We start from the raw sequence: 23,094 nt of genomic DNA, 5'->3' as shown, positions 1-23,094 counted from the left end.
GCTCTGAGCGCCGCTGTTGATACATCACTGACTTAATGTCCAAACAAGCAGTGCAGTGGTCCACCCCTTTAATTCCATTCAGTGTTTTACTGCTTGGAGAGAAGAAGGTCTGGCTTGTGATGCTGTAAAGAGTAGCATTTTCCATGGACTTTTTCTGCTGAAAATACAGTTACCTTTTCATTTCATGGATTTGCTTTCATCAGTTTTGCATTGAAAGGGATTTACTGCGTCTGTCCTTCTGGATTTATGATGTCTTGTTTGTGGATAACCGCTCGTGGAGGCCGATGGCAAGCACTGTTTGTCACTCTTTGTCTTTTGAAGCTGAGCTCAGTGTCTGGACAGGCTCGGTATTCCGTACCGGAGGAGCAGGCAGAAGGGTCTTTTGTTGGAAACATCGCTAGAGATTTAGGTTTGGATGTGGCGAGACTCATATCAGGTAAAGCTCGTATCATTACAAAAGGAAGCCGACAGTACGTTGATTTAAACCGAGACAAAGGCACCCTTGTTATTAAAGAGCGAATCGACCGAGAAGAGCTGTGTGGAAAGACGACGCCCTGTAGCTTCAGTTTCGAAGTCATTTTAGAAAATCCAATCCAGCTTTATCGTGTAACAGTGGAGGTCATAGACATAAACGACAACAGTCCGTCGTTCCCAAAAGAGGAAATCGGTTTGAAAATAGTGGAAAATGCTGCAGCTGGGACTCGGTTCTCTTTAGTGAGTGCAGACGACCCGGATGTTGGAATTAATGATATTCAAAAATACATGCTAAAACCTTCAGATCATTTCAAATTGGAAGTGCAGAGTCAGTCCGATGGAGGGAAATTCATCGAAATGGTTTTACAAACCCCGTTAGACCGAGAGAACGAGGAGACTCACTCACTCGTGCTGATTGCTTCAGATGGAGGGGAGCCACACAGATCAGGGACAGTGCGCATTCATATCACTGTGCTGGATGCTAACGATAATGCGCCAGTGTGCAGCCAGCCTGTTTATAAAGCGGATGTGAAGGAGAATTCTCCTGAAGGAACAGTTGTAACCACTGTTGGTGCCAATGACGCAGATAAAGGAGTCAATGGTGAAGTAACTTATTCCATCCCTCATCTTGCCAAAGTGGCAAAGCAACGTTTTGAAGTAAATGTTAAAACTGGAGAGATTAAAGTAGCAGGAAATCTAGATTTTGAAAAATCGAAGATTTATCAATTAAACATTCAGGCCAGTGACCACGGGGGATATTCAGATACGTGCAAAGTTATTATTCAAATAATTGACGAGAATGACAACATCCCTTCTATTCAGCTGATGTCATTTTCTAACTCTATATCCGAGGATTCTCCTCCAGGTACAACTATAGCTGTTATTAACGTTGATGACGAAGACTCTGATGGTAACGGTGTTGTCAAGTGCTCCATTAACTCTGACATACCTTTCAAAATCGAGTCTTCATTAACAGGATATTATACTATAGTAACCGAAGACTTCTTAGACAGAGAAAGTATTCCCGAGTATAATATCACCATAACCGTCTCTGACCAAGGCTCCCCGCCTCTGACCAGCAGTAAAAACATCAACGTAAAAGTGTCTGACGTGAATGACAGCCCACCCAGATTTGACCAATCAGAATATAGTAAGACTGTACCAGAGAACAACTCTCCTGGGTTTTCTGTGTTCACTCTGAGTGCTAGTGATGCAGACTGGGGCCAAAATGCTAGGATTTCTTACTTTCTGGAGGAGAAAGAGATTAATGGTGCAGCTGTGTCTTCGTTAGTGTCAGTCAATTCAGAAAATGGTGTCATTCATGCAGTGAGGTCGTTTGATTACGAGCAAATCAAGTGGATAGAATTCAACGTAACTGCTCGTGATGCTGGATCCCCTCCTCTGAGTTCAGTAGCTACAGTTAAAATACTGATCCAGGACCAGAACGACAACCCTCCTCAGGTTCTGTACCCAGTCCAGACTGGTGGCTCTCTGGTGGCTGAAATGGTGCCTCGTTCAGCAGATGTGAGCTATCTGGTCACTAAAGTGGTGGCTGTTGATGTGGACTCTGGACAGAATGCCTGGCTCTCCTATAAACTGCAGAAAGCCACAGACAGGGCGCTGTTTGAAGTGGGCTTACAGAATGGAGAAATAAGAACTATCCGCCAAGTGACTGATAAAGATGCTGTGAAACAAAGACTGACTGTTATAGTGGAGGACAACGGGCAGCCCTCTCGTTCAGCTACAGTCATTGTTAACGTGGCGGTGGCGGACAGCTTCCCTGAAGTGCTGTCTGAGTTCACTGACTTTACACACGACAAGGAATACAATGATAACCTGACTTTTTACTTAGTGCTGGCTCTGGCTGTAGTCTCCTTCCTCTTCATCACGTGTTTAGTGGTTATTATATCAGTTAAAATCTACAGGTGGAGACAGTCTCGCATCATGTTTCACTCCAACCTCCCTGTGATTCCATATTATCCACCACGGTACTCAGACACTTTGGGGACAGGGACTCTCCAACACGTGTACAATTACGAGGTGTGCAGGACGACTGACTCCAGAAAGAGTGACTGTAAGTTCGGCACAGCCGGTAGTCAGAACGTGCTGATAATGGACCCCAGTGCTACAGGGACGATGCAGCGGATACAGAGTGAAAAGAGCATCCTGGATGAACCAGACTCTCCTCTGGAGGTGAGCTGCAATATGCAAATTATTTATTTCTTCGAACACTGTTTCTTTGAACTGAACTGAATTTATTATAGGTATTTGGTAACAATAAAACCGACAACAAGTGCCCAAGATTAATTTCAGCACCACAGTGTGGACAGCTCCTCTTTAACTGAAAGTGCTTTCTTCCTTTAGGACATTTATTTTTTTCTATAACTTCCAATTAGAAATGCTACCGTCTGTAAATATGAATACTACTGCTAATAATAGTAATACCAACAATGATAATAAGTAATATTATATTGATAATTATGATAATAACAATAATAATAATAATTTGTATTGTTATGCTTAACACATCCTAATTGAGCAAATGTCACAGTATTTGCAAATATCGAGTGTCATATTCATATATATATATATATATATATGTGTGTGTATACATATATATATTAAAATACTTTTTTATATTTATAGTTTAATTCAGCAGCCACGCTATTGCAGACATTGGTATTTAACTACAACCTTTGAATATAACATGTAAAGTATTCTTAATAACATCCAGTCCGCATACATTACCCTGGATGGGCTCTGAGCGCCGCTGTTGATACATCACTGACTTACTGTCCAAACAAGCAGTGCAGTGGTCCACCCCTTTAATTCCATTCAGTGTTTTACTGCTTGGAGAGAAGACGGTCTGGCCTGTGATGCTGTAAAGAGTAGCATTTTCCATGGACTTTTTCTGCTGAAAATACAGTTACCTTTTCATTTCATGGATTTGTTTTCATCAGTTTTGCATTGAAAGGGATTACTGCGTCTGTCCTTCTGGATTTATGATGTCTTGTTTGTGGATAACCGCTGGCGGAGGCCGATGGCAAGCACTGTTTGTCACTCTTTGTCTTTTGAAGCTGAGCTCAGTGTCTGGACAGGCTCGGTATTCCGTACCGGAGGAGCAGGCAGAAGGGTCTTTTGTTGGAAACATCGCTAGAGATTTAGGTTTGGATGTGGCGAGGCTCATATCAGGTAAAGCTCGTATCATTACAAAAGGAAGCCGACAGTACGTTGATTTAAACCGAGACAAAGGCACCCTTGTTATTAAAGAGCGAATCGACCGAGAAGAGCTGTGTGGAAAGACGACGCCCTGTAGCTTCAGTTTCGAGGTCATTTTAGAAAATCCAATCCAGCTTTATCGTGTAACAGTGGAGGTCATAGACATAAACGACAACAGTCCGTCGTTCCACAAGGATGAAATTGATTTGAAAATTGTTGAAAGTATGGCACCCGGGTCTCGTTTTGGACTAGAGAGTGCTGACGACCCGGATGTTGGAATTAATGATATTCAAAAATACATGCTAAAACCTTCAGATCATTTCAAATTGGAAGTGCAGAGCCAGTCTGATGGAGGGAAATTCATCGAAATGGTTCTACAAACTCCGTTAGACCGAGAGAACGAGGAGACTCACTCACTCGTGCTGATTGCTTCAGATGGAGGGGAGCCACACAGATCAGGGACAGTGCGCATTCATATCACTGTGCTGGATGCTAACGATAATGCGCCAGTGTGCAGCCAGCCTGTTTATAAAGCGGATGTGAAGGAGAATTCTCCTGAAGGAACAGTTGTAACCACTGTTGGTGCTAATGACGCAGATAATGGAGTCAATGGTGAAGTGACTTATTCCATAGCTCATGTCGCCAGAGAATCCAAACAGCTTTTTGAAGTAAATGTTAAAACAGGAGAGATTAAAGTAGCAGGTAATCTTGATTATGAAAAATCTAAAATGTATCAATTAAACGTTAAGGCTAGTGATCACGGGGGACATTCAGATACGTGCAAAGTTATTATTCAAATAATTGACGAGAATGACAACATCCCTTCTATTCAGCTGATGTCATTTTCTAACTCTATATCCGAGGATTCTCCTCCAGGTACAACTATAGCTGTTATTAACGTTGATGACGAAGACTCTGATGGTAACGGTGTTGTCAAGTGCTCCATTAACTCTGACATACCTTTCAAAATCGAGTCTTCATTAACAGGATATTATACTATAATAACCGAAGACTTCTTAGACAGAGAAAGTATTCCCGAGTATAATATCACCATAACCGTCTCTGACCAAGGCTCCCCGCCTCTGACCAGCAGTAAAAACATCAACGTAAAAGTGTCTGACGTGAATGACAGCCCACCCAGATTTGACCAATCAGAATATAGTAAGACTGTACCAGAGAACAACTCTCCTGGGTTTTCTGTGTTCACTCTGAGTGCTAGTGATGCAGACTGGGGCCAAAATGCTAGGATTTCTTACTTTCTGGAGGAGAAAGAGATTAATGGTGCAGCTGTGTCTTCGTTAGTGTCAGTCAATTCAGAAAATGGTGTCATTCATGCAGTGAGGTCGTTTGATTATGAGCAAATCAAGAGGTTTGAATTCAACGTAACTGCTCGTGATGCTGGATCTCCTCCTCTGAGTTCAGTGGCTACAGTTAAAATAATGATCCAGGACCAGAACGACAACCCTCCTCAGGTTCTCTACCCAGTCCAGACTGGTGGCTCTCTGGTGGCTGAAATGGTGCCTCGTTCAGCAGATGTGAGCTATCTGGTCACTAAAGTGGTGGCTGTTGATGTGGACTCTGGACAGAATGCTTGGCTCTCCTATAAACTGCAGAAAGCCACAGACAGGGCGCTGTTTGAAGTGGGCTTACAGAATGGAGAAATAAGAACAATCCGCCAAGTGACTGATAAAGATGCTGTGAAACAAAGACTGACTGTTATAGTGGAGGACAACGGGCAGCCCTCTCGTTCAGCTACAGTCATTGTTAACGTGGCGGTGGCGGACAGCTTCCCTGAAGTGCTGTCTGAGTTCACTGACTTTACACACGACAAGGAGTACAGTGATAACCTGACTTTTTACTTAGTGCTGGCTCTGGCTGTAGTCTCCTTCCTCTTCATCACGTGTTTAGTGGTTATTATATCAGTGAAAATCTACAGGTGGAGACAGTCTCGTATCATGTTTCACTCCAACCTCCCCGTGATTCCATATTATCCACCACGTTACTCAGACACTTTGGGGACAGGGACTCTCCAACACGTGTACAATTACGAGGTGTGCAGGACGACTGACTCCAGAAAGAGCGACTGTAAGTTCGGCACAGCCGGTAGTCAGAACGTGCTGATAATGGACCCCAGTGCTACAGGGACGATGCAGCGGATACAGAGTGAAAAGAGCATCCTGGATGAACCAGACTCTCCTCTAGAGGTTAGTTAATCAATGTAGCTTCGTCCTTGTGCTGTTTTTTTCTCGTTATGTTTTTGTTTTTATTGAAAATAAATTGCAACACATATTAGTTTCCTCTTAATCAGCATGGACATCATTTCAATTAGCTGTACTTGGTAGGAATACTGCTGTTTTTATATTCAAATTAAATTGTATCTGTTCACTCAATTTCCAAATGTTATGAATTAAAAATGACAAACGGAAATTTATGAACTGAATTTGTGCAGAATAACAAAATCCATTTCTATACATAGCAGCAATCAAGTGGTTATTTTTGCTGACTGAATCTGACTCTCGTATTCTGTATTTAACTTCTGATAAAGTGCTAGTTGTTGCAGCATACAGTGAATTGAGTTGGTTACTGAATTTCATTTGATATCATTGTCTATTAAAGTAGACTGATATTCCACATCTCTGCTTTGGCTCCTGCTTTTCTTTCACTGCATTTCCGGTGCTGATCGTTTTAGTACGACAGGAATGTCTTATATATGTTTTACATTCGTCACATTGCCTTTTGGGAACTCTATCAATAGTTTTACTTGTACAACATTGGATGGGATGCTATTGGACTTTATCCACTTCTTTCTCCTGTTGTCTGAACTGTCCAATTGACTCCGTCTTTTTATCATAATGCAAATTAAACATGTTGTGATAGTTAACAACTGAGCAGTGGCTGTTTATATTCACAGGGCTTTGAATGCGTTGCCTTTAAGTGCCATTGTAAGGAATTCAGGTTTTCGACTCCAAGTGACGCTGTTGGTTAGCAAATCGAGTTCAGTGTTAACAGCCAGCCTGTTCCCCCCCTCACAATCATACTTTAGCATAACATCGGAGAGACTGTCCTTCGTGGGAGGACAGGGCGTGAAGAGGTTTCTTTTTCTCATTTGTCTTTGGAATTTACACGGAGCACGTTGTTATCTAAAAGCAATACACTTTATGTAAACTGGACTACACTTTTCTTGAAGTGAGGACACATCATTCAGCAAGGAATATTGCTTTTGATATGGATACCCGAGGCCAAAACTACCCTGGACGTGTAAAATGGCGATTATTTTGTATATTACGATATCAAGTAGGGTTTCTTATCTTGCTCAGTTATATGGGTGTAAGAGTGGCGGGCCAGATTCGTTATTCTATTCCGGAGGAGATGAAGAAAGGCTCTCTTATCGGCAATGTAGCACAGGATCTGGGGTTGGATTTGAGAAGGCTTCGTTCTGGTCGGGCCCGTATCGTGACCGGAGAGAGCATCCACTATACCGAGCTGAAGACAGACAAAGGGATTCTAGTCGTGAATGAGAGAATGGACCGGGAGCAGCTTTGCGGAGACGTAACACCGTGTAGCTTCAGCTTTGAGGTGATTTTAGAAAACCCGATGGAGTTACATCAAATTACAGTTGAAATAACAGACATAAATGATCATTCGCCCGCTTTTAAAAGAAATACCATCCATTTTGAAATCAGTGAATCAGCAAATACTGGCGCTCGTTTTCCATTAACGAGTGCAGAAGACCCAGATGTAGGTGTTAATGGACTCAGTGAATATGTCTTGACTGAGAATGAGAATTTTGTTCTGAAACAAAACTCGAATGCAGATGGAAAAAAATACGCAGAGATGGTGCTTCAGAAGCCATTAGACAGAGAGACGAACCCTAATATGTCTCTAAAGCTAATAGCTGTAGACGGAGGAACTCCGCAGAGATCTGGTACAGTAAATATAGATATCACTGTTCTTGATGTCAATGATAATGCACCTGTATTTAATCAATCTGTGTACAAAGCTACAGTAATGGAAAACGCTCCTAGAGATACTTACGTTACCACTGTTAACGCTAGTGACGCAGATTTTGGGTCTAATAGTATTGTAACGTATTATTTCTCTGATCTCAGCAGTGGTCTCAGTAATATTTTTACAGTAGATGAAAAAACTGGTCTAATTTTAATAACAGGTTTAATTGATTATGAAAAAGACAAAAAGTATGAGCTCAGAATCGAGGCAAAAGATCAGGGAGGTTTGACAGATTCAAGTAAAGTAATAATTGAAGTAACTGATGTAAATGATAACGCTCCTATCATAAGCGTCATGTCATTCACTAGTCCTGTGTCAGAAGACTCTCCTCCTGGTACAACTATTGGCATTATAAATGTGAAAGATCTAGATTCAGGTGATAACGGACAAGTAAACTGTAGAATAGAGCAAAATGCACCTTTCAAGATTAAATCTAATTTAAGGAATTACTATACTTTGGTAACAGATACTGTATTAGATCGCGAAAGTGTTTCAGAATATAACATCACTGTAGTTGCAACAGATGCAGGAACGCCTCCTCTCTCTACAAAAAGAACCTTTCATGTAAAGGTCTCTGATGTGAACGATAATGCTCCAGTGTTTCCACAAAGTGTTTACAATGCGTTTATTACAGAGAATAACTCCCCAGGTATTTCTGTTCTCACAGTTAGAGCTAAAGATCCTGATGAAAACCAAAACGCCCGAATATCTTATATTCTGGAGGATTCTGATCTCAATGGGTCTCCAGTCTCTCATTGTGTGTCAGTTAATGCAGAAAGCGGAGTGATACACGCAGTGCGCTCATTTGATTATGAGCAAATCAAACAGTTACTTTTCGTAGTCAAAGCGCAGGATGGAGGCTCCCCTCCACTCAGTAGCAATGTGACTGTTAAATTAATGATCCAGGACCAGAACGACAACCCTCCTCAGGTTCTGTACCCAGTCCAGACTGGTGGCTCTCTGGTGGCTGAAATGGTGCCTCGTTCAGCAGATGTGAGCTACCTGGTCACTAAAGTGGTGGCTGTTGATGTGGACTCTGGACAGAATGCCTGGCTCTCCTACAAACTGCAGAAAGCCACAGACAGGGCGCTGTTTGAAGTGGGCTTACAGAATGGAGAAATAAGAACTATCCGCCAAGTGACTGATAAAGATGCTGTGAAACAAAGACTGACTGTTATAGTGGAGGACAACGGGCAGCCCTCTCGTTCAGCTACAGTCATTGTTAACGTGGCGGTGGCGGACAGCTTCCCTGAAGTGCTGTCTGAGTTCACTGACTTTACACACGACAAGGAGTACAATGATAACCTGACTTTTTACTTAGTGCTGGCTCTGGCTGTAGTCTCCTTCCTCTTCATCACGTGTTTAGTGGTTATTATATCAGTGAAAATCTACAGGTGGAGACAGTCTCGCATCATGTTTCACTCCAACCTCCCTGTGATTCCATATTATCCACCACGTTACTCAGACACTTTGGGGACAGGGACTCTCCAACACGTGTACAATTACGAGGTGTGCAGGACGACTGACTCCAGAAAGAGTGACTGTAAGTTCGGCACAGCCGGTAGTCAGAACGTGCTGATAATGGACCCCAGTGCTACCGGGACGATGCAGCGGATACAAAGTCAAAAGAGCATCATGGATGAACCAGACTCTCCTTTAGAGGTGAGCTGCAATATGCTAATTATTTACTTCTTTGAACACTGTTTCTTTGAACTGAACTGAATTTATTATAGGTAGTTGGTTACAATAAAACCGACAACAAGTGCCCAAGATTTATTTCAGCACCACATTGTGGACAGCTCCTCTTTAACTGAAAGTGCTTTCTTGCTTTAAGACATTTAATTATTTCTATAACTTCCAATTAGAAATGCTAATAATGCTAATAATGATAATGATAATGATAATGATAATGATAATAATAATAATAATAATAACAATAACAATAATAATAATTTGTATTGTTATGCTTAACACATCCTAATTGAGCAAATGTCTCGTTATTTGCAAATATAGAGTGTCATATTCATATATATATATATATATATATATATATATATATATATATATATATATATATATATATATATATATATATATATATGTATACGTACATACATACGTTCCTATATTTATAATTTTATTCAGCAGCCAAGCCATTACAGACATTGACATTTAACTACAACCTTTGAATATAACATTTAAAGTATTCTTAATAACATCCAGTCCACATACATTACCCTGGATGGGCTCTGAGCGCCGCTGTTGATACATCACTGACTTACTGTCCAAACAAGCAGTGCAGTGGTCCACCCCTTTAAATCCATTCAGTGTTTTACTGCTTGGAGAGAAGACGGTCTGGCCTGTGATGCTGTAAAGAGTAGCATTTTCCATGGACTTTTTCTGCTGAAAATACAGTTACCTTTTCATTTCATGGATTTGTTTTCATCAGTTTTGCATTGAAAGGGATTTACTGCGTCTGTCCTTCTGGATTTATGATGTCTTGTTTGTGGATAACCGCTGGCGGAGGCCGATGGCAAGCACTGTTTGTCACTCTTTGTCTTTTGAAGCTGAGCTCAGTGTCTGGACAGGCTCGGTATTCCGTACCGGAGGAGCAGGCAGAAGGTTCTTTTGTTGGAAACATCGCTAGAGATTTAGGTTTGGATGTGGCGAGACTCATATCAGGTAAAGCTCGTATCATAACAAAAGGAAGCCGACAGTACGTTGATTTAAACCGAGACAAAGGCACCCTTGTTATTAAAGAGCGAATCGACCGAGAAGAGCTGTGTGGAAAGACGACGCCCTGTAGCTTCAGTTTTGAGGTAATTTTAGAAAATCCAATCCAGCTTTATCGTGTAACAGTGGAGGTCATAGACATAAACGACAACAGTCCGTCGTTCCCAAAGGACGAAATCATTTTGAAAATAGTGGAAAGTGTTACATCAGGGTCTCGTTTCTCACTAGAGAGTGCTGACGACCCGGATGTTGGAATGAATGATATTCAAAAATACATGCTAAAACCTTCAGATCATTTCAAATTGGAAGTGCAGAGTCAGTCTGATGGAGGGAAATTCATCGAAATGGTTTTACAAACCCCGTTAGACCGAGAGAGCGAGGAGACTCACTCACTCGTGCTGATTGCTTCAGATGGAGGGGAGCCACACAGATCAGGGACAGTGCGCATTCATATCACTGTGCTGGATGCTAACGATAATGCGCCAGTGTGCATCCAGCCTGTTTATAAAGCGGATGTGAAGGAGAATTCTCCTGAAGGAACAGTTGTAACCACTGTTGGTGCTAATGACGCAGATAAAGGAGTCAATAGTGAAGTAACTTATTCCATAGCTCATGTCGCCAGAGAATCGAAACAGCTTTTTGAAGTAAATGTTAAAACAGGAGTGATTAAGGTAGCAGGTAATCTTGATTATGAAAAATCTAAGATTTATCAATTAAATGTTAAGGCTAGTGATCACGGGGGACAGTCAGATACGTGCAAAGTTATTATTCAAATAATTGATCAGAATGACAATGTCCCTTCTATTCAGCTGATGTCATTTTCTAACTCTATATCGGAGGATTCTCCTCCAGGTACAACTATAGCTGTTATTAACGTTGATGACGAAGACTCTGATGGTAATGGTGTTGTCAAGTGCTCCATTAACTCAGACATACCTTTCAAAATCGAGTCTTCATTAACAGGATATTATACTATAGTAACCGAGGACTTCTTAGACAGAGAAAGTATTCCGGAGTATAATATCACCATAACCGTCTCTGACCAAGGCTCCCCGCCTCTGACCAGCAGTAAAAACATCAACGTAAAAGTGTCTGACGTGAATGACAGCCCACCCAGATTTGACCAATCAGAATATAGTAAGACTGTACCAGAAACAACTCTCCTGGGTTTTCTGTGTTCACTCTGAGTGCTAGTGATGCAGACTGGGGCCAAAATGCTAGGATTTCTTACTTTCTGGAGGAGAAAGAGATTAATGGTGCAGCTGTGTCTTCGTTAGTGTCAGTCAATTCAGAAAATGGTGTCATTCATGCAGTGAGGTCGTTTGATTATGAGCAAATCAAGTGGTTTGAATTCAACGTAACTGCTCGTGATGCTGGATCCCCTCCTCTCAGTTCAGTGGCTACAGTTAAAATAATGATCCAGGACCAGAACGACAACCCTCCTCAGGTTCTGTACCCAGTCCAGACTGGTGGCTCTCTGGTGGCTGAAATGGTGCCTCGTTCAGCAGATGTGAGCTATCTGGTCACTAAAGTGGTGGCTGTTGATGTGGACTCTGGACAGAATGCCTGGCTCTCCTTATAAACTGCAGAAAGCTACAGACAGGGCGCTGTTTGAAGTGGGCTTACAGAATGGAGAAATAAGAACTATCCGCCAAGTGACTGATAAAGATGCTGTGAAACAAAGACTGACTGTTATAGTGGAGGACAACGGGCAGCCCTCTCGTTCAGCTACAGTCATTGTTAACGTGGCGGTGGCGGACAGCTTCCCTGAAGTGCTGTCTGAGTTCACTGACTTTACACACGACAAGGAGTACAATGATAACCTGACCTTTTACTTAGTGCTGGCTCTGGCTGTAGTCTCTTTCCTCTTCATCACGTGTTTGGTGGTTATTATATCAGTGAAAATCTACAGGTGGAGACAGTCTCGCATCATGTTTCACTCCAACCTCCCTGTGATTCCATATTATCCACCACGGTACTCAGACACTTTGGGGACAGGGACTCTCCAACACGTGTACAATTACGAGGTGTGCAGGACGACTGACTCCAGAAAGAGTGACTGTAAGTTCGGCACAGCCGGTAGTCAGAACGTGCTGATAATGGACCCCAGTGCTACAGGGACGATGCAGCGGATACAGAGTGAAAAGAGCATCCTGGATGAACCAGACTCTCCTCTGGAGGTTAGTTAAATAATGTAGATGTTTTTTTTGTGCAGTGTTTTATCCTTCTGTGTTTAGTTATATTAATAGTGAAGTGCTGCGTCCTCTTCAGAACCATGGACAGCACCTCACATCGCTTCATACGCATCCTGCCTCTGTTTTGATCTTCAGATCTTCAGAAAATATATTACTCTTTATTCTCAGTATGTGATATGTTGTTTTGTTGTTTCACACGGACATTGCTTTGACTTAGAGGCAGGTTGTGTTACTTTGGACTAATAACCTGTTAGTTACTAAATGTGCTTCGACTGCAACAGTGATCTCCAGAGTATCTTATTGTTCATTCACTTGTGATTTTTGAAATAAGTAGTTTGCATTGTACTTAAATTACTATATCGACAGCCATAAATGCTCCATTCACTGTTCACATTCAACATAGCTTTACAAATAGTCTTTCTTTTTCTCATCCAGCGCTTCCCCTTCTCATGATGAAATGTTAGTCGTATGTTTGTTATTGGTCATTTGCTAGACGTGTATTGCAGTGCTGTATATTTTCACACTTTTGTATATATTTAGATTTAATTACATAACAGCAACTTTACACTAAAACCCTTGGTGACACAAGTTTTTTTGCGGAATGCTGTGATTACATTTATTTTCTATAATTTTGATAATGCACCAATCAGATTTAATAATTTACTTAATATTCCCTGAGATAATTCTATGTTGCATTGTGTTACTGATGTTGGACTCTAAGCGACGCTGTTGGTCAACGCAACATAATATTTAAAACATGACCACACAGTCCCCTCCCTTACCACCGTGGTTTACGAGAGGAAAAGGAGGTAGTGAGCTCTCTGTGGGCTGACATTCGAGGGAAACAGACCTGCAATAATAATATCTCCATTCAGATATTTAGAGTGAATTCAATAGATGACAACATTCTTGCTATAGAAGTACGTTTAGTGTTTTATTCAGAATACGTATCGTGGTTGGATCGTTGCAGAGCATATTTTCGTATTTTGTCTTTTGCTATGGCATGTGGAATACTACCCTACTCGTGCTGCGTAAAATGGCGCTTTGGCTGCGGACACAATTTGAAGCTTTTATTCTTCTTTTTTTATCTTAACCATGTTGTCAGCGGACAAATCCGATATTCAATCCCAGAGGAAATGAAGAAAGGCTCCCTAATCGGTAATGTAGCACAGGATCTTGGTTTGGATTTGAGAAGGCTTCGTTCTGGTCAGGCCCGTATCGTGACCGGAGAAAACATCCAGTACACCGAGCTGAAGACGGACAAAGGGATTCTAGTTGTGAATGAGAGAATAGACCGGGAGCAGCTTTGCGGAGACGTAACACCGTGCAGCTTCAGCTTTGAGGTGATTTTAGAAAACCCGATGGAGTTACATCAAATTACAGTTGAAATAACAGACATAAATGATCATTCGCCCACATTTAAAAGAGACATTATTCGTTTTGAAATCAGTGAATCAGCAAATACTGGCGCTCGTTTTTCATTGACGAGTGCAGAAGACCCAGATGTAGGTGGTAATGGACTCAGTGAATATGTTTTGACTGAGAATGAGAATTTTGTTCTGAAACAAAACTCAAATGCAGATGGAAAGAAATATGCAGAGATGGTGCTTCAGAAGCCATTAGACAGAGAGACGAACCCTAAACTGTCTCTAAAGCTAATAGCTGTAGACGGAGGAACTCCGCAGAGATCTGGTACAGTAAATATAGATATCACTGTTCTTGATGCTAATGATAATGCACCTGTATTTAATCAATCTGTGTACAAAGCTACAGTAATGGAAAACTCTCCTAGAGATACTTACGTTACCACTGTTAATGCTAGTGACGCAGATTTTGGGTCAAACGGTATTGTAACGTATTATTTCTCTGACCTCAATAGTGGTCTCAGTAACATGTTTATGATTGAAGAAAAAACTGGCCTCATTTTAATAACAGGTGCTATCGATTATGAAAAAGACAAAAAATTTGAGCTCAGATTTGATGCAAAAGATCAGGGAGGTTTGACAGATTCAAGTAAAGTAATAATTGAAGTAACTGATGTAAATGATAACGCCCCTATCATAAGCGTCATGTCATTCACTAGTCCTGTGTCAGAAGACTCTCCTCCTGGTACAACTATTGGCATTATAAATGTGAAAGATCTAGATTCAGGTGATAACGGACAAGTAAACTGCAGAATAGAGCAAAATGCACCTTTCAAGATTAAATCTAATTTAAGGAATTACTATACTTTGGTAACAGATACTGTATTAGATCGCGAAAGTGTTTCAGAATATAACATCACTGTAGTTGCAACAGATGCAGGAACGCCTCCTCTCTCTACAAAAAGAACCTTTCATGTAAAGGTCTCTGATGTGAACGATAATGCTCCAGTGTTTCCACAAAGTGTTTACAATGCGTTTATTACAGAGAATAACTCCCCAGGTATTTCTGTTCTCACAGTTAGAGCTAAAGATCCTGATGAAAACCAAAACGCCCGAATATCTTATATTATGGAGGATTCTGATCTTAATGGGTCTCCAGTCTCTCATTGTGTGTCAGTTAATGCAGAAAGTGGAGTGATACACGCAGTGCGCTCATTTGATTATGAGCAAATCAAACAGTTACTTTTCATAGTCAAAGCGCAGGATGGAGGCTCCCCTCCACTCAGTAGCAATGTGACTGTGAAAATACTGATCCAGGACCAGAACGACAACCCTCCTCAGGTTCTGTACCCAGTCCAGACTGGTGGCTCTCTGGTGGCTGAAATGGTGCCTCGTTCAGCAGATGTGGGCTATCTGGTCACTAAAGTGGTGGCTGTTGATGTGGACTCTGGACAGAATGCCTGGCTCTCCTATAAACTGCAGAAAGCCACAGACAGGGCGCTGTTTGAAGTGGGCTTACAAAATGGAGAAATAAGAACTATCCGCCAAGTGACTGATAAAGATGCTGTGAAACAAAGACTGACTGTTATAGTGGAGGACAACGGGCAGCCCTCTCGTTCAGCTACAGTCATTGTTAACGTGGCGGTGGCGGACAGCTTCCCTGAAGTGTTGTCTGAGTTCACTGACTTTACACACGACAAGGAGTACAATGATAACCTGACTTTTTACTTAGTGCTGGCTCTGGCTGTAGTCTCCTTCCTCTTCATCACGTGTTTAGTGGTTATTATATCAGTGAAAATCTACAGGTGGAGACAGTCTCGCATCATGTTTCACTCCAACCTCCCTGTGATTCCATATTATCCACCACGTTACTCAGACACTTTGGGGACAGGGACACTCCAACACGTGTACAATTACGAGGTGTGCAGGACGACTGACTCCAGAAAGAGTGACTGTAAGTTCGGCACAGCCGGTAGTCAGAACGTGCTGATAATGGACCCCAGTGCTACAGGGACGATGCAGCGGATACAGAGTGAAAAGAGCATCCTGGATGAACCAGACTCTCCTCTAGAGGTGAGCTGTAGTATGCAAATTATTTACTTCTTTGAACACTGTTTGTCTTGAACTGAACTGAATTTATTATAGGTAGTTGGTTGTTGGTTACAGTAAAACCGACAACAAGTGCCCACGATAAATTTCAGCACCACAGTGTGGACAGCTCCTATTTATCTGAAAGTGCTTTCTTGCTTTAAGACTTTTCATTTTTTCTATAACTTCCAATTAGAAATTTTACCATATATACATATTAATACCACTGCTAATAATAGTAATAGTAATAATGATGATAAGTATTATTTTATTATCATTATAATAATGATAATAATAATAATAATAATAATAAAGTGTTTGCAAATAGAAATTGTCATATTCATATATATACATTAAAATACATTCTTATAGTTATAATTTAACTCAGCAGCCAAGCCATTGCTGACATTGATATTTAACCAAAACCTTTTAATATAACATTTAAAGTATTCCTAATAATATCCACTCCACATTCATTACCCTGGATGGGCTCTGAGCGCCGCTGTTGATACATCACTGACTTACTGTCCAAACAAGCAGTGCAGTGGTCCACCCCTTTAGTTCCATTCAGTGTTTTACTGCTTGGAGAGAAGGCGGTCTGGCCTGTGATGCTGTAAAGAGTAGCATTTTCCATGGACTTTTTCTGCTGAAAATACAGTTACCTTTTCATTTCATGGATTTGTTTTCATCAGTTTTGCATTGAAAGGGATTTTCTGCGTCTGTCCTTCTGGATTTATGATGTCTTGTTTGTGGACAACCGCTGTCGGAGGCCGATGGCAAGCACTGTTTGTCACTCTTTGTCTTTTCAAGCTGAGCTCAGTGTCTGGACAGGCTCGGTATTCCGTACCGGAGGAGCAGGCAGAAGGGTCTTTTGTTGGAAACATCGCTAGAGATTTAGGTTTGGATGTGGCGAGGCTCATATCAGGTAAAGCTCGTATCATTACAAAAGGAAGCCGACAGTACGTTGATTTAAACCGAGACAAAGGCACCCTTGTTATTAAAGAGCGAATCGACCGAGAAGAGCTGTGTGGAAAGACGACGCCCTGTAGCTTCAGTTTTGAGGTAATTTTAGAAAATCCAATCCAGCTTTATCGTGTAACAGTGGAGGTCATTGACATAAACGACAACAGTCCGTCGTTCCCAAAGGAAGAAATTATTTTGAAAATAGTGGAAAATGCTGCATCAGGGACTCGTTTCTCACTAGAGGGTGCAGACGACCCGGATGTTGGAATGAATGATATTCAAAAATACATGCTAAAACCTTCAGATCATTTCAAATTGGAAGTGCAGAGTCAGTCTGATGGAGGGAAATTCATCGAAATGGTTTTACAAACCCCGTTAGACCGAGAGAAAGAGGAGACTCACTCACTCGTGCTGATTGCTTCAGATGGAGGGGAGCCACACAGATCAGGGACAGTGCGCATTCATATCACTGTGCTGGATGCGAACGATAATGTTCCAGTGTGCATTCAGCCTGTTTATAAAGCGGATGTGAAGGAGAATTCTCCTGAAGGAACAGTTGTAACCACTGTTGGTGCTAATGACGCAGATAATGGAGTCAATGGTGAAGTAACTTATTCCATAGCTCATGTCGCCAGAGAATCGAAACAGTTTTTTGAAGTTAATGTTAAAACAGGAGAGATTAAAGTAGCAGGTAATCTTGATTATGAAAAATCTAAAATGTATCAATTAAACGTTAAGGCTAGTGATCACGGTGGATATTCAGATACATGCAAAGTCATTATTCAAATAATTGATGAGAATGACAACATCCCTTCTATTCAGCTGATGTCATTTTCTAACTCTATATCCGAGGATTCTCCTCCAGGTACAACTATAGCTGTTATTAACGTTGATGACGAAGACTCTGATGGTAACGGTGTTGTCAAGTGCTCCATTAACTCTGACATACCATTCAAAATCGAGTCTTCATTAACAGGATATTATACTATAATAACCGAAGACTTCTTAGACAGAGAAAGTATTCCCGAGTATAATATCACCATAACCGTCTCTGACCAAGGCTCCCCGCCTCTGACCAGCAGTAAAAACATCAACGTAAAAGTGTCTGACGTGAATGACAGCCCACCCAGATTTGACCTATCAGAATATAGTAAGACTGTACCAGAGAACAACTCTCCTGGGTTTTCTGTGTTCACTCTGAGTGCTGGTGATGCAGACTGGGGCCAAAATGCTAGGATTTCTTACTTTCTGGAGGAGAAAGAGATTAATGGTGCAGCTGTGTCTTCGTTAGTGTCAGTCAATTCAGAAAATGGTGTCATTCATGCAGTGAGGTCGTTTGATTATGAGCAAATCAAGTGGTTTGAATTCAACGTAACTGCTCGTGATGCTGGATCCCCTCCTCTCAGTTCAGTGGCTACAGTTAAAATAATGATCCAGGACCAGAACGACAACCCTCCTCAGGTTCTCTACCCAGTCCAGACTGGTGGCTCTCTGGTGGCTGAAATGGTGCCTCGTTCAGTAGATGTGGGCTATCTGGTCACTAAAGTGGTGGCTGTTGATGTGGACTCTGGACAGAATGCCTGGCTCTCCTACAAACTGCAGAAAGCCACAGACAGGGCGCTGTTTGAAGTGGGCTTACAAAATGGAGAAATAAGAACTATCCGCCAAGTGACTGATAAAGATGCTGTGAAACAAAGACTGACTGTTATAGTGGAGGACAACGGGCAGCCCTCTCGTTCAGCTACAGTCATTGTTAACGTGGCGGTGGCGGACAGCTTCCCTGAAGTGCTGTCTGAGTTCACTGACTTTACACACGACAAGGAGTACAATGATAACCTGACCTTTTACTTAGTGCTGGCTCTGGCTGTAGTCTCCTTCCTCTTCATCACGTGTTTGGTGGTTATTATATCAGTGAAAATCTACAGGTGGAGACAGTCTCGCATCATGTTTCACTCCAACCTCCCTGTGATTCCATATTATCCACCACGTTACTCAGACACTTTGGGGACAGGGACTCTCCAACACGTGTACAATTACGAGGTGTGCAGGACGACTGACTCCAGAAAGAGTGACTGTAAGTTCGGCACAGCCGGTAGTCAGAACGTGCTGATAATGGACCCCAGTGCTACAGGGACGATGCAGCGGATACACAGTGAAAAGAGCATCCTGGATGAACCAGACTCTCCTCTGGAGGTTAGTTAAATAATGTAGATGTTTTTTTTGTGCAGTGTTTTATCCTTCTGTGTTTAGTTATATTGTTAGTGAAGTCCTGCGTCCTTTTCAGGACCATGGACAGCACCTCACATCGCTTCATACGCATCCTGCCTCTTTATTCATCTTCATATTTTCAGAAATTATATTACTCTTTATTCTCAGTATGTGATATGTTGTTTTGTTGTTTTACACGGACATTGCTTTGACTTAGAGACAGGTTGTGTTACTTTGGACTAATAACCTGTTAGTTACTAAATGTGCTTCGACTGCAACAGTGATCTCCAGAGTATCTTATTGTTCATTCACTTGTGATTTTTGAAATAAGTAGTTTTTATTGTACTTAAATTTCTATATCGACAGCCATAAATGCTCCATTCACTGTTCGCATTCAACATAGCTTTACAAATAGTCTTTCTTTTTCTCATCCAGCGCTTCCCCTTCTCATGATGAAATGTTAGTCGTATGTTTGTTATTGGTCATTTGCTAGACGTGTATTGCAGTGCTGTATATTTTCACACTTTTGTATATATTTAGATTTAATTACATAACAGCAACTTTACACTAAAACCCTTGGTGACACAAGTTTTTTTGCGGAATACTGTGATTATATATCTTTATTTTTATTATGCACCAATCAGATTTAATAATTTACTTAATATTCCCTGAGATAATTCTATGTTGCATTGTGTTACTGATGTTGGACTCTAAGCGACGCTGTTGGTCAACGCAACATAATATTTAAAACATGACCACACAGTCCCCTCCCTTACCACCGTGGTTTACGAGAGGAAAAGGAGGTAGTGAGCTCTCTGTGGGCTGACATTCGAGGGAAACAGACCTGCAATAATAATATCTCCATTCAGATATTTAGAGTGAATTCAATAGATGACAACATTCTTGCTATAGAAGTACGTTTAGTGTTTTATTCAGAATACGTATCGTGGTTGGATCGTTGCAGAGCATATTTTCGTATTTTGTCTTTTGCTATGGCATGTGGAATACTACCCTACTCGTGCTGCGTAAAATGGCGCTTTGGCTGCGGACACAATTTGAAGCTTTTATTCTTCTTTTTTTATCTTAACCATGTTGTCAGCGGACAAATCCGATATTCAATCCCAGAGGAAATGAAGAAAGGCTCCCTAATCGGTAATGTAGCACAGGATCTTGGTTTGGATTTGAGAAGGCTTCGTTCTGGTCAGGCCCGTATCGTGACCGGAGAAAACATCCAGTACACCGAGCTGAAGACGGACAAAGGGATTCTAGTTGTGAATGAGAGAATAGACCGGGAGCAGCTTTGCGGAGACGTAACACCGTGCAGCTTCAGCTTTGAGGTGATTTTAGAAAACCCGATGGAGTTACATCAAATTACAGTTGAAATAACAGACATAAATGATCATTCGCCCACATTTAAAAGAGACATTATTCGTTTTGAAATCAGTGAAATAGCTAATGCTGGCGCTCGTTTTCCATTAACGAGTGCAGAAGACCCAGATGTAGGTGTTAATGGTCTCAGTGAATATGTTTTGACTGAGAATGAGAATTTTGTTCTGAAACAAAACTCGAATGCAGATGGAAAGAAATATGCAGAGATGGTGCTTCAGAAGCCATTAGATAGAGAGACGAACCCTAAACTGTCTCTAAAGCTAATAGCTGTAGACGGAGGAACTCCGCAGAGATCTGGTACAGTAAATATAGATATCACTGTTCTTGATGCTAATGATAATGCACCTGCATTTAATCAATCTGTGTACAAAGCTACAGTAATGGAAAACGCTCCTAGAGATACTTACGTTACCACTGTTAATGCTAGTGACGCAGATTTTGGTTCTAATAGTATTGTAACGTATTATTTCTCTGACCTCAGCAGTGGTCTCAGTAATATTTTTACAGTAAATGAAAAAACTGGTCAAATTTTAATAACAGGTTTAATTGATTATGAAAAAGACAAAAAGTATGAGCTCAGAATCGAGGCAAAAGATCAGGGAGGTTTGACAGATTCAAGTAAAGTGATAATTGAAGTAACTGATGTAAATGATAACGCCCCTATCATAAGCGTCATGTCATTCACTAGTCCTGTGTCAGAAGACTCTCCTCCTGGTACAACTATTGGCATTATAAATGTGAAAGATCTAGATTCAGGTGATAACGGACAAGTAAACTGTAGAATAGAGCAAAATGCACCTTTCAAGATTAAATCTAATTTAAGGAATTACTATACTTTGGTAACAGATACTGTATTAGATCGCGAAAGTGTTTCAGAATATAACATCACTGTAGTTGCAACAGATGCAGGAACACCTCATCTCTCTACAACAAGAACCTTTCATTTAAAGGTCTCTGATGTGAACGATAATGCTCCAGTGTTTCCACAAAGTGTTTACAATGCGTTTATTACAGAGAATAACTCTCCAGGTATTTCTGTTCTCACAGTTAGAGCTAAAGATCCTGATGAAAACCAAAACGCCCGAATATCTTATATTCTGGAGGATTCTGATCTCAATGGGTCTCCAGTCTCTCATTGTGTGTCAGTTAATGCAGAAAGCGGAGTGATACACGCAGTGCGCTCATTTGATTATGAGCAAATCAAACAGTTACTTTTCGTAGTCAAAGCGCAGGATGGAGGCTCCCCTCCACTCAGTAGCAATGTGACTGTTAAATTAATGATCCAGGACCAGAACGACAACCCTCCTCAGGTTCTGTACCCAGTCCAGACTGGTGGCTCTCTGGTGGCTGAAATGGTGCCTCGTTCAGCAGATGTGGGCTATCTGGTCACTAAAGTGGTGGCTGTTGATGTGGACTCTGGACAGAATGCCTGGCTCTCCTATAAACTGCAGAAAGCCACAGACAGGGCGCTGTTTGAAGTGGGCTTACAGAATGGAGAAATAAGAACTATCCGCCAAGTGACTGATAAAGATGCTGTGAAACAAAGACTGACTGTTATAGTGGAGGACAACGGGCAGCCCTCTCGTTCAGCTACAGTCATTGTTAACGTGGCGGTGGCGGACAGCTTCCCTGAAGTGCTGTCTGAGTTCACTGACTTTACACACGACAAGGAGTACAATGATAACCTGACTTTTTACTTAGTGCTGGCTCTGGCTGTAGTCTCCTTCCTCTTCATCACGTGTTTAGTGGTTATTATATCAGTGAAAATCTACAGGTGGAGACAGTCTCGCATCATGTTTCACTCCAACCTCCCTGTGATTCCATATTATCCACCACGTTACTCAGACACTCTGGGGACAGGGACTCTCCAACACGTGTACAATTACGAGGTGTGCAGGACGACTGACTCCAGAAAGAGTGACTGTAAGTTCGGCACAGCCGGTAGTCAGAACGTGCTGATAATGGACCCCAGTGCTACAGGGACGATGCAGCGGATACAGAGTGAAAAGAGCATCCTGGATGAACCAGACTCTCCTCTGGAGGTGAGCTGCAGTATGCAAACTACTTAGTTATTTGAACACTGTTTCTTTGAACTGAACTGAATTTACTGTAGGCAGTTGGTTACAGTAAAACCGACAACAATTGCCCACGATTACGTTCAGCACCACAATGTGGACAGCTCCTATTTATCTGAAAGTGCTTTCTTACTTTCTTACTTTTCATTTTATCTATAACTTCCAATTAGAAATGCTACTGTCTATAAATATGAATACTACTGCAAATAATCGTAATAGCAATAATGATAATAAGTATTTAAATTATAATGATTTGTATTGTTATGCTTCACACATCCTAATTGAGCAAATGTCTCAGTATTTGCAAATATAAAGTGTCATATTAATATATATACATATATATTAAAAACATTTTTATATTTATAATTTAAGGCAGTT

General features: G+C 41.3%; 6 protein-coding genes and 1 pseudogene across 6 annotated transcripts; all 7 read left to right on the top strand.

Annotated features, from left to right (window-relative positions):
* The first annotated feature begins 219 nt into the window (after positions 1-219).
* Positions 220-2,727, top strand: LOC115015044 (protocadherin beta-16-like). Its single transcript, XM_029442209.1, has one exon. It carries the CDS (start codon positions 247-249, stop codon positions 2,725-2,727), a length of 2,481 nt encoding a protein of 826 aa, XP_029298069.1. The 5' UTR covers positions 220-246.
* Positions 2,728-3,368: 641 nt separating this feature from the next.
* On the top strand, positions 3,369-6,247 carry LOC115014764 (protocadherin gamma-A6-like). The gene has a single exon (XM_029441820.1). It carries the CDS (start codon positions 3,477-3,479, stop codon positions 5,904-5,906), a length of 2,430 nt encoding a protein of 809 aa, XP_029297680.1. The 5' UTR covers positions 3,369-3,476; the 3' UTR covers positions 5,907-6,247.
* A 606-nt stretch (positions 6,248-6,853) lies between these two features.
* Positions 6,854-9,423, top strand: LOC115015043 (protocadherin gamma-A7-like). The gene is made up of 2 exons (XM_029442208.1): positions 6,854-7,300; positions 8,588-9,423. The coding sequence occupies exons 1-2, from the start codon at positions 6,919-6,921 to the stop codon at positions 9,421-9,423; spliced, it is 1,218 nt and encodes a 405-aa protein (XP_029298068.1). The 5' UTR covers positions 6,854-6,918.
* Positions 9,424-10,083: 660 nt separating this feature from the next.
* LOC115014762 (protocadherin gamma-A6-like) lies at positions 10,084-12,632 on the top strand (annotated as a pseudogene).
* Positions 12,633-13,627: 995 nt separating this feature from the next.
* Positions 13,628-16,117, top strand: LOC115015042 (protocadherin gamma-A7-like). Its single transcript, XM_029442207.1, has 2 exons — positions 13,628-14,003; positions 15,291-16,117. Exons 1-2 carry the CDS (start codon positions 13,628-13,630, stop codon positions 16,115-16,117), a joined length of 1,203 nt encoding a protein of 400 aa, XP_029298067.1.
* Positions 16,118-16,819: 702 nt separating this feature from the next.
* On the top strand, positions 16,820-19,246 carry LOC115015040 (protocadherin beta-16-like). The gene is made up of 3 exons (XM_029442205.1): positions 16,820-17,174; positions 17,733-17,735; positions 18,465-19,246. Exons 1-3 carry the CDS (start codon positions 16,820-16,822, stop codon positions 19,244-19,246), a joined length of 1,140 nt encoding a protein of 379 aa, XP_029298065.1.
* Positions 19,247-20,244: 998 nt separating this feature from the next.
* Positions 20,245-22,710, top strand: LOC115015038 (protocadherin beta-16-like). The gene has a single exon (XM_029442202.1). It carries the CDS (start codon positions 20,245-20,247, stop codon positions 22,708-22,710), a length of 2,466 nt encoding a protein of 821 aa, XP_029298062.1.
* Positions 22,711-23,094: the final 384 nt, after the last annotated feature.

This window comes from Cottoperca gobio, chromosome 10 (genome assembly GCF_900634415.1).
Source record: "Cottoperca gobio chromosome 10, fCotGob3.1, whole genome shotgun sequence".
Lineage (NCBI taxonomy): Eukaryota > Metazoa > Chordata > Actinopteri > Perciformes > Bovichtidae > Cottoperca > Cottoperca gobio.
The sequence above is the reverse complement of the archived record's forward strand: the minus strand, read 5'-3'. Positions and strand labels throughout refer to the sequence as shown.

Excerpts from the sequence above, each read along its gene's own strand:
- LOC115015044 (XM_029442209.1), top strand. The coding sequence starts at position 247 with ATGATGTCTTGTTTGTGGATAACCGCTCGTGGAGGCCGATGGCAAGCA.
- LOC115014764 (XM_029441820.1), top strand. The coding sequence starts at position 3,477 with ATGATGTCTTGTTTGTGGATAACCGCTGGCGGAGGCCGATGGCAAGCA.
- LOC115015043 (XM_029442208.1), top strand. The coding sequence starts at position 6,919 with ATGGATACCCGAGGCCAAAACTACCCTGGACGTGTAAAATGGCGATTA. Across the intron at positions 7,301-8,587 it reads AAACCCGATGGAGTTACATC|CTGTTAAATTAATGATCCAG; the intron begins AAATTACAGTTG and ends GTAGCAATGTGA.
- LOC115015042 (XM_029442207.1), top strand. The coding sequence starts at position 13,628 with ATGGCATGTGGAATACTACCCTACTCGTGCTGCGTAAAATGGCGCTTT. Across the intron at positions 14,004-15,290 it reads AAACCCGATGGAGTTACATC|CTGTGAAAATACTGATCCAG; the intron begins AAATTACAGTTG and ends GTAGCAATGTGA.
- LOC115015040 (XM_029442205.1), top strand. The coding sequence starts at position 16,820 with ATGTCTTGTTTGTGGACAACCGCTGTCGGAGGCCGATGGCAAGCACTG.
- LOC115015038 (XM_029442202.1), top strand. The coding sequence starts at position 20,245 with ATGGCATGTGGAATACTACCCTACTCGTGCTGCGTAAAATGGCGCTTT.